We start from the raw sequence: 10,962 nt of genomic DNA on the forward strand, positions 1-10,962 counted from the left end.
CATAACCATCTCATTCCGAGGATCTGGCTTTCTTGTGGGTACAAAAATAGACTCTAAATAACAAAATCAGTGCATTTTAAGAAGACTTGGCTTGAGGTAACAACAGCAAAATGAATGTAAGTCAGTGTAATGTATTGTGGAGATATGGAAACATGACTGTGTGTGTGTGTGTGTGTGTGTGTGTGTGTGTGTGTGTGTGTGTGTGTGTGTGTGTGTGTGTGTGTGTGTGTGTGTGTGTGTGTGTGTATTAGTAGGGACAGGTTTGACAAATACCTGGGAAAGTCATTTAAAAAATTGAACGGGAGCTTGTTGGGGCATGAAATAAAATAAACACAGATGGATGTAAAAGCCATCGATTCTGCACTGGATCAAATTCAAAGTCTGAGGCGACCCCTGTAGGCTCGTCGATGCAAGTGCAACAGTAAAACTGAGAAGAGCTACTTTCCCACATTAACATTAAACACTGAAGTTATCATCTGACATCGATCTAAATCACTATCTGCGAACTTTTTTTTGAGTCACACACCTTAATTATATCAAAAATGACTAAGGTATCGTTCCGTTCAGCTGTTTTTCTTCACAGAAACTCTCTAAATCTGCTGCAAAAACTACAGCTTACTTTTAAAAAAGGAAAGTTTGGTTAGATTTCTATACAAAGAACATTTAAGGAGGTAAAACAAAGAAACAAAGCCTACCTGACTGTCTTTCTTGGAGCTCAGTTAGGTCACTGATCCATTCTTGCACAGAGCCCGTGTCGCTCTCTCTCTCTGTGTGTGTGTGTGTGTGTGTATGTGTGCAGCTTGAAAACTGCTTCTTCTTTTTTTTACTGGGGAAAATAGTCTTCTCGGTAGAACTGCATGCAGAGAGAGAAGGGAAAAAAGGAAAAGCGGACTGCACAGGAAACGATGACGTAGCTGTATGGAAATCACTGAGTTAAATGAAAAGAAGATGGTTGGAGTTATCAAACATCTGCAATTTAACTGGTTTGAATGCTTGTATGGGACTTTTCTCTGCGAAATCCAAATTTTCATCATGACACGGTAACTTAATGGGTTACTATGTCAAGATGAGAAGTAAAAGAAGAAGAAGAAAATGCCTGTCGAGTTTTTTTTATTGACCAAGCTGAATCCCAAATTAGTATTTTTCCATTGGTAGAAAAACTGTTGCCAACACAGAGAGGACAAGTTATGAAAACAGAGATTTACTAAGCCAGAAAAGCACCAGACAAAAGAACACTTTAAAAAAAAAAACCGAGGTATTTAAGGCTGGATTACTAACATGTCAAAGTTTGGGAGATGTTTGTCTCCACGGTTCCCAGAAATGCATTCAAGCAGAAAGGTTTCTCCTTTTTTTTTAATCTATTGTTTTTCTTAGTTTGGTTGACTTGTGGATTTAAACGATTTAAAGTGATTGTCAGAGTTTAGAAAAATCGTATACACGCTGTCACTGAAGGGAGGCTTCCCAACTAACTTTGAGACCGGGGTGTTTCCAGGATTCTTGCCTCGTTTTTGCCACAGGAGACCAAGAACAAAGCTCGCGGAGGGGGGGGGGGGGGGGGGGGGGGCTACAGGAAATCTGAATATTTAATCACAACCAAAAATCAGTGCAGAAATCTGGTGTAGAAAATCTGACATGATTCACACCCTCTTACAACATCTAAACATAATTTTGTGTTTTGAGAAGTCGGGGGCGGGGGGCTGAGCTATTATTAAGACGTTTTACTTGAGTAAAACCTGTAATCCAAATCAGGCAGCTTAATAGTGCACAAGTTGCATAACTAAAATAAAGTACCTGATGTAAACATACTCAGTCAGTTGATATAGATACATATATACATATATATATGAATAAAAACTTCTCTTGGTCCTATCCATGCTGTCATCTGATGCTGTTGGGTGTTATAAGTACCAGTGTTACAGGGTTACATGAGAATTATGCTTCCGCGTCAGCTCTGCATCAATTTATGCCATCACCAAAGCCCTAAATCAAGCTTTCCTCCAACCTCATATCTACAAACGCCCCCTCTTTGTGATGACTTGGTTACCAGTTGTATTGTTTATTAACACGTATGTTGAAATAAAAGCTAAAATGATGAGGAGCCTCATATGGTTCCTGCTTTTTTGTGGCTCTTTTGTGATTAACATGTGACAAACATGACCTGAACCCGGGCAGGATTCTGGTGTAGATACAATGATCGTCTTTGTTCTAAAGTAAGTTGGTATTTTATCTTTGTCCTGGGACCTCTGCAGCATATCAGTCAGCTCAAAAAAACAAAAACAAAAAACCCCCAAATATATAAATCGTAATAAATGACAACAAACTAGTAGTTAAACGTGTTTTCTCAGGGCTGACCTGGGACCAATGTAACGAACAGATTACAAGTGCAAGAATCAGGAATATTACAGAACTTTATTTCAAAGTTAAAGGTACCACATATACAATAGTTAAGAACACTTTCAAATGTCTCCCAGCGATGGCAGTTCATCCACTCTGCCCATGTACTCACACAAACTATACACAAAATAAATTCTGTCACAGAAACCCTGCCTGTTGTTTGACCAAGCGTTTAAAACCCCCAAAAAACCTGCTAAACCAAAAGACGTGACGCTACATTTAGGCAGTTGGAGAGGGCACAGATTTTAAAGGGCCACTAACAGCCGATAACCAATAGCACAGCTACTGTAAGTTCATTATGACATCGAGAGGAAATCACATTGATTTCTGCAACAAGGTTCAGGGAAACTACTTGTTCAGTTACCAAATTTAATTCAGTTCATTAAAATGATTAATTTCACACCAGTTATGAGACATTAATAATCATGGTAGGAAGGAAGGATCGTAAACACATTTAGAAAAGATTTATTTATAAAACATGCATTTTTAAAGCAGGAGTATTTTACATGATTTTTTTTTTCCTTTTTGCTCCCATGGTGAGAGCAGTGATCGTGTTTGTTTTAGGGTGGAAACTATCGACCCCGCTAAATGCCAACAAGGTAACAGCCAGTTATGACCAACATCTGGATGTTTTGTTCAGAAATCAAGTGTAATCAGACTTCTTTGGACTAAGAGGACTCTTAGCTCAGATTCATTAGTCAAAGAATAAATTGTGTTTTAGGTCTGTGTATTTAAACTGTGCAAGAAATTAATTCAGAGTAACCTCGTGTGTTGCCTGCAGACTAAACCAGAGCCGGGAATGATTTCTTACCTATGTCCACCTCTGATGCACCACACACGTTTAGATTTGATTCAGAAATGAGAGAAACGAAGCGATATAATTGGAGGGCGTCTGTCACAGTGTTTTTCTGTTATTGTTGTTTTTTTGCTCCACCATTTACTTAATCACAGTTTTTAACTGAGAACAACATGGCGGTCAAACACAGATTTCCTCTGTTCCTGGACCTGCCTCCTCCAGCGCTGCTGGGCATGCTCCACTTTGTTCAGGACGTTGGATCGAGAGTGTGACCGGGACAGCACGTTGTGAGCGTTGGCGAACGGCTGCTGGTCCTGAAAGCAAAGTTAACACAGTGAGATTAAAAAGTCTGATGTACGTCAAACACGAGCGTCTCGGTAGTTCTTTTTAGGACTCAAATGTACATTTTAATGACCGTCTTGAAAACAACAACAACAACAACTAATAAAAACAACACAGTTAACACACATGTAGATGTCCTCTGTTCTGTTTGGGATGTGTATGTATGCTGACAGCTGCTCAAGCCGGGTTAGCAGTGAGAATCATTTAAATTAACAAAAGCCTAGTCTCCGGTGGAGTGTTGTTATAGCTTTGTATTTTCTAGTTTCCTTTCACATTTACTTTATTTTGATTGTTTTTAATTCAGTTTGGTTTCTGTTGGTGTCCAGAGTGGATTTTCTGATTTCAGTTTTGGTTTTTATTGTTTGAAAATGTTTAGTTTTATAAGTTTCACTGCTAGTTTAAGGCTTTTAAATTGTTGCATGGCGGCAATGTGTCAGAGGCAAGATTTAGAAAATCAGTACAAGTAAAACAAAACTTTTGGAAAGAAGTTAATTAACAGTATTGTAAGACACCATGAGTCCCAATAAACATGTCCATAAACGCCTCATAAGGCAAGTTGTAATGAAATTTTACTAAACTAACAAACACTAAAACTAAACCCTAAAACTTTATAATTTACTAAAACTTTATTTTAGTTTTCAGAGTTTCAGAGTTTCTTTTAAAAAGTCTAGTGTAGTTAGCTAAAATGTATCCAGATGTTAGTTTAGTTTTAGTCAACTATAATAATCTTCTTTACTGGATATTATTTAAGTAAAAAATGGCTATGGGATTATGTTGTGAGGATGGGAAAGGGAAAGCCCTGTCTGACTAAAAGCAAGAGCTTTAGTCAGACAGTCTCTCTGTATCGAGCACTAAACATTACAAGCCCACCATTTCCTCTATAATTAATGTTGCAGGAGTCCTTCCGCTTTTATTGGTTTTGCTTGCAATTTTTTTCTTCTTCATCTAATTCATGTTAGAGCACAGGAGAAACATGTGGTCTGAATTTTGACTACAGGCTTTGGGATAAACAAGACAACGCAGCACCTCAGCTGTTTGTTGTCAGCTTATTCACCAGAAAAACAATATACTGACAAATCTTAAACTTTTAGTGGCAGCATTAGCTTTTTGTACAGTATAAGACAAACACCACAATTCTTCTTGCCTAAACTTTGCCAGTGAAACACAGTGAGACTGCTTTGCACCCACCTCCCACAGTCAAAGGTAGTCACTGCTTTTTTCTCTAAACAGTCTTTCAGACTGGAAATTAAATTAAAACAACCAAACTGTCTGCTCTTACGAAGAAATTTGAGCATTTTCACAGTGCCTTTTTATTAAATAATTAAAAAGAGAAAACAGCAAGAAGTCAGGAATCTACTGAACTGTTTCCTTTTTGTTTCTTTCTCCTACTTGATACTGCATATGAGTGTGTTCTGGCTTTTAAAAAGTACAGATTAATGAAAACACAAACTCAGGCTGATTGTTCACTGTGCAGCAAGCGAACAGCATGAACAAATGTAATAAACAGACCAATGTTTGACTTTGAAAACTGACACGTTAAAGTGGGAATCCTTTCAGTCATGTCAATTAGGTGACACCTGGTGGCATCAGACAATGTTTGAGCTCACAGATTTTGATGGTGAGGACGACTAAAACCAAAATATCTTTATCTTATTTAAAAATAACAACATAATCAGCCTGTTTCCATCAATTTGTGAATAACTCTGATCTGATTTTATGTCTCCTGTGGTATCAGTTGGTAAACAGCTGGGAATATTGACAGGAGTTGGTCATCTCTCTGAGGAATTCGTTTCCTTCCTGCCGAGTGAAGCTCTTCGTTCATTTTAATCGTTTCCACAGTGGAAAAAATGCAGAAAATGAGCATCAGCTCGTCCTGATGAACGATAGCAGTAAGTGCTAAGCTTACTGACCCATACACTGCATTTCCTGTGAGTATGTTACAGTAAGGGTCAACTCATATTTCACAAATTAAATTATTTTCACGTGAATCTGCAGCAGCAGGAAACCTAAAGCTTCACCACTACTTTTTCACATCATAGGTTGTGTTCTCACCCACTGCACCACAACCACACTTCCTGTCCCAGATCTTTGTCATGCCCATGTTCTTATAAATAATCACGATTTCACCATCAGTAATGTAGCAGCTGTCATCAGCTTTCTTTTAACTGTGTTGTGAACAGAAGGTAGTTACAGCTTGTTTTAGATCCTCCCTGCTCCCGTGTTTGCCTGCGATTGTAGTAACTACCGTGTTCTCCAGTCTTTGCTTGAAACATGCGATCAGATTCACTTGAGGCATTTTCAGCACAGCACAGCACCAAAAAAGGGTTTGAAAATTAACAGAGGCACTTGTAAACTTTTAAAGTTTACCTACAAAGGATGACTCCCATGTGACATTTCGGCCAATGGGTCCACATAAAAATCCTCATAAAAGGAGCAGAAGAGTGGCGCAGCAGCAGTGAAAAGAAACTATACAACAATGCTCTCAGGTGGAGTGCTGTAAAATTAAAGGGACCACATACCCCAACATCATCGTCGCTCTGTATAAGCTGCGAGTGCCCAAACAGGCGCCTCTTCAACATGGGCTCCAGGAGAGTCAGGTAGACCATGTAGAGCAGCAGCAGACCCAAAATGGACAGGTACATTATGATGGTAAACTGAAAATAAGAAACAATTACTGTGGGATTGCTCGTTTCCTGGTTTAGAAGAAGAAAAAAAAAGTCACTGAAACAATCAGATGTCCTCTAAGCTGAACAATAATCCATTAAGTCACACACAGCATGAGTCACATGATAGGCTGGCTGTTTTTCATTTTTGCATTTTGCTTTAGACAAAAGAGAGGCGTCACAATAAAAGTACAATAAGACTATAAAACTAAAACTCAATCATTAGATACAGCCCTGCGTCACAGCAAAGAAAAAACAACCACAACTCTTTGATCTAACTTGAATTTACCTTAATGGTCCCCGAGCTCCTCTCTTCATATTTACACTCACAGCGTAAACAGTACGCCTCCACATCTTTCCCGTCCACTGGCATGGGATCAACCACGTGGAGACAGTTGCTGACGAAACATTAAAATTAACAAGCTTTCAGCTTTTCAGCTAAACAGACCAAGGACAACTTGCATCATTGAGAGAAACACAGCGACGGATTTGTTAGCATACCAGTCCTTAAGAGAGACATTTTGTTTGTAGATTTGACCCTCGACTTCTCGGTACGGCGGACAGATGCATTTACAGCGGATGTCCTCTGAATTCTGCAACAGAGACGGCAAATGTTCATTTTTTTGTTTGTCAAACACATTTGCACAATATATGGTACACAAAAGCCTACACATTTCATTAGTATGCAATTATGCAATTAATTCATTATTATGCAAATCATAATAATCGGGCAGGGATAGCTCAGTAGGTAGAGTGGTGGCCCCATGATCGGAAGGTCGGGGGTTCGACTCCACTGAACGGCTACCCTGAGGTACCCCTGAGCAAGGTACCGTCCCTACACACTGGTCCCCGGGCGCTGCACTGGTGGCTGCCCACTGCTTCACTGGGTGAATAGGTTAAATGCAGAGGAACTATTTCCCTATGGGGACTAACTAAACACTTTACACTTTACATCATCCCAAAATAAACTTAGAGGATATTTAAGCCCAATATTTATATTTGTTCATTTAATAATCTGACATTCTGATATATCGGATTATTTCCTTTTCTTTCAGACAAAGAAAACATAAACAGATTCATTAACATTTTTTCGTGTGGTTATTAATTTACTCGTTTACATTCTGCCCAGCTCTGCTCAGATTAGCTGATTGTTGTGTTTGTGCCGTTTCAATCAGTGTTGCCAACAGGGAAGATGTTTAGTGCCCTCTGATGGACAGACTATACAACATCAACACCCATAACATGGCAGAAGGATGTTGCTTGTCTCTTTTTTATTTTTTTAATTTTCATTTAATAACAGCTTCTATCAGCCATCAAATTAGTAAAACCAGGAGTGTGTTTGTTAGGATTGATCTGTTAATGAAAAGTAAATCTGAGTAAATGATGACTGAGTGGACGATGCTGAATAAAATGCCACGATGCTGTTTTTAAGATAGATGGATTCAAATGGAGAGCCTGCATTGAAGCAATTAAACTCTGGGGTGAACAAACTCAGGCAGCTGAACTCTGGCTTTCTCGAACTTAAAACTCAAGAGTTGCCCGTGTGAGAGGTAATCAACTTGGACTTTATGGTCAGACACAGTTTGTTGAACCTGCTTACTCAACCATAACACTGATTATTATAGTTATGTCGATACAGGTTACAGATGTCACACGCATTCAGTACAGTCACGTGACAATACCTGCATCTTTGGTTTTTACTCACTTTTTTTTTTTTTTAGATGGAGTGTCATTATTTTATTTAGATACTTAACTCCTTCACTTTTCTCTATTTAACTGTGCTCCTACTTTACTGACCCCTTTCGTCCTGTCGTAATGTATTTTATCCAGCTTTATGTTTAATGTTTTGGCCGCTGTTAACACAGGAACTTGCCAACTTCGGGATAAATAGCCTCTTTTTTCTGTTCTACATCCTCACCATCAAGCAGCAAACATAGCAGCCACATTCGCGCATTAGTTAACTTTTCTGACATCCAACTGTCAAACCCACAGCGACAAGTCATCGTTTAGAGGAGATTGAAAGAAAAAGGCATTTCATTTCATCCAGCCATCATCACCATTTCCTCCACATAACTAGCTAAGTCTGCTAACGTCAGCCTTACCTTCGCTGTCACTTGGCTCAGCAGCACAAAACAAGCCAGGAGGAGAGCCTCGAGAAAAAACACCCACTTCATGTTTACAGGAGTGCAGCTCGTTAACAACACAGGTCCAAATGTTTCCACGAACAGCTCCAGCAGTGTGAAGCAAACCCTAACAACTGACAAGATTAGCCATCAAGCTAACTAAACAGCAACAATCGTCAGCTTCCTAGCAGCTGACTTGTAATTTCCGGAAATGGCGGTTGTCTTCCGCACACAGTACTGAGCGGGCTGTGCTTGGTTAAAGACATAATAAACGATGTCCGGCGGGCGGGACATTTCAGATAATGCCAAATAGCTGCTTGTTTGTCGCCCATCAAAGGTTGTTCGAAATATTATCCAACATTTAAACCAGTTACTTTCAATTAATTGGGTTATATTTCTACAAAAACAAACAAACAAACAAAAAAAAACAATAAAAGTAAACTGAACTGCTAAGGACGTGAACAGAGGCGGAGCCAGACATTTGAAACACCCGGGGGCTTAGCCCTAAAGGGTAGTATGCATGTGGGATTTTTTATATAATTATTAGTGTGAATGCTTGAAAAGCATTCACAGTATTGTTCTTCTAATCTTTATTATTATTTTTTCCTATTCCGTACGTTTTTCGCCGACTATCTCCTTCAAAACCGTTCAACTTAGAAAAACCATTCAAACACCATTAGATTCCTCTTCTTTTGGAATGGTGTGCTTCTACTTTTCTCATTTTTAACATTTATATTTTTAATTTTATTCAACTTTATTCAACAAAAATTTCCCATGTATTTCAATGGGGAGACCCTTCAAATTCTCATTCAACTTACTCATTTTTAAACTCTTACTACTTCAACATACGTTCACATAGAGCCACCATTCAAACTTTAAAACGAAGACAAGACATTCAACTATTCAACTTGTATTTATCTTTTCAATATCTATTATACTTTTTCTTCAGTTCCAGTTTAAGTTTCATGATGTTTTTTCACCCGTTTCAGAGTTTATAATGGGTGTGTATGGGACGGAATGTTGGGGCTAGAGTGAGGCAGCTCAACTGCTAGAGTGAGAGGAGCAAAAAAATTAATCTTAAAATCTTTTTTAAAACTGCTGCTGTGTCTGCAGCGTTTGCTCTACAGGTATGATTTTACCCTCAAAACGTAGCCATGGCTGTCCTCTTTCATCCAATGTGTTTACTATTGTACTAGGTGTTATGGTTCTTTCATAAATGTCACCAATGCACAGCCTCCTCCCTCCAACTCTTCCATAGACTCTAATGTTAAAATGGCTCAGAAGGTTCGTTTGAAAATCAGAAGAGCATGGTGTCTTTCCACTGTCACCACGTCCATATAATAAGCTCCACAGGCATGAAAACTGAGAATTAGGTAGACTAGACATTGCTGTCGCTCACAGTGAAAGAATTTTGTCAATACGACTTTTACTTTTCATTTGGGAGCGATTTGTTTCGGCCTGACTTTTCTGTTCATTTTAAGCAGCAAAAGTGAGGTGCATGTCTGTGTACGTGTGTATGGAGCCCTTGGGTGCGGTCACTATAGCAACCAGGCTCACACCTGCCTGCTTAACGAGCTCTCTCTGCCACTCTGCCAAAATTCATCTTAAACACTTCTCTTTCAACTGCTGCTGTGTCCACAGTGTTAAAGCCATCATTTTACCCTCAAAACGTCGCCATTGTTGTTCTTTTTCCAACATCTTGTCTTTCAAAGCTCAGAGATGTAAACTTTTTAAACTGTGTGGGTCCAAGTGGAGGGATCACATTTTAGTCATTCAGTGATTCAAAGAATATGACCTTTTAATATTCATTCAGATGTTTTCTGACTCTAAATGTTCTTTTCTCATTTCTTAGGTTTTTCTAATTTACAATTAAAACATTTTCAGCTTTTTTCCAACTTCTTCTTCTGTGTAACCTTCAGCTTTTAGCAGTTCAGCACTGTTGTTTTCAGGTTAAATTCAGGTTGTTTTTTTTTTTTTTTTTTTATCTCATTCAAAATTTTTAACTCAAAATTCAGCAATTAATTCATTTCAGTCCATACATTCAGATTCAAGCATTCACACTGCAGTTTCTTCAGAAAATGCACTTTCTAGTTTAGCCTTGTTGTGCAAACAAGCCTGCATAACTTAATAAATGTAGAATTTGAAAAATAGTAAACCTAAAAAGAAACACTAGGTACGAGATACATGAGTACCTATGATACAGTGATACTTCTGGTAAACAACCATTTGACTAACATGTGTCTCACCTGCTCTTGTTCCATCTCTGTTCTGTCCTCATTCTGCATCTCCCTCTCTGTTCCTCTCTCTCCCTCTTTGTGCTGACAATCATCAAATATACAGTTGAAACCAGATATTTACACACACTCTTCAGATCAAAACACAAACACTTTTTTAATTGTAACAGACAAATCAGACTAAATGTTTATTTTTTTAGATTGATAAATATAAAAAACATATTTGTTAACTTTAAGAGTAAAGAGAGAAACTATCTGTATTTCTTAATTGTAAATGGCACCAAATTGTATTCAAACTTGAGCCACACTTATGGAGCTCCACAGTTCTTTTTCTGGTGTTTTGGTTGACATCTCTGGATTTTCCCATTTCAAAGAAACAGGCTCTGTGTTTTGCCTTATATGCATCCACA

At 38.4% G+C, this 10,962-nt stretch overlaps 2 protein-coding genes across 2 annotated transcripts in view; both read right to left on the minus strand.

Moving 5' to 3' along the window:
- The window catches only part of dennd2b (DENN domain containing 2B), a 54,806-nt gene extending 54,052 nt beyond the window's left edge, over positions 1-754 (minus strand). Inside the window, exon 1 of the mRNA XM_026167559.1 lies at positions 696-754. The gene's annotated coding sequence lies outside the window, so the exon portion shown is untranslated. The remainder of the gene's footprint in view (positions 1-695) is intronic.
- A 1,636-nt stretch (positions 755-2,390) lies between these two features.
- Positions 2,391-8,569, minus strand: tmem9b (TMEM9 domain family, member B). The gene is made up of 5 exons (XM_026167573.1): positions 8,298-8,569; positions 6,697-6,788; positions 6,485-6,593; positions 6,052-6,186; positions 2,391-3,504 (listed from the first exon to the last, which is right to left on the minus strand). The coding sequence occupies exons 1-5, from the start codon at positions 8,367-8,369 to the stop codon at positions 3,349-3,351; spliced, it is 564 nt and encodes a 187-aa protein (XP_026023358.1). The 5' UTR covers positions 8,370-8,569; the 3' UTR covers positions 2,391-3,348.
- Positions 8,570-10,962: the final 2,393 nt, after the last annotated feature.

Source organism: Astatotilapia calliptera, chromosome 1, assembly GCF_900246225.1.
Source record: "Astatotilapia calliptera chromosome 1, fAstCal1.2, whole genome shotgun sequence".
Taxonomy (NCBI): Eukaryota; Metazoa; Chordata; class Actinopteri; order Cichliformes; family Cichlidae; genus Astatotilapia; species Astatotilapia calliptera.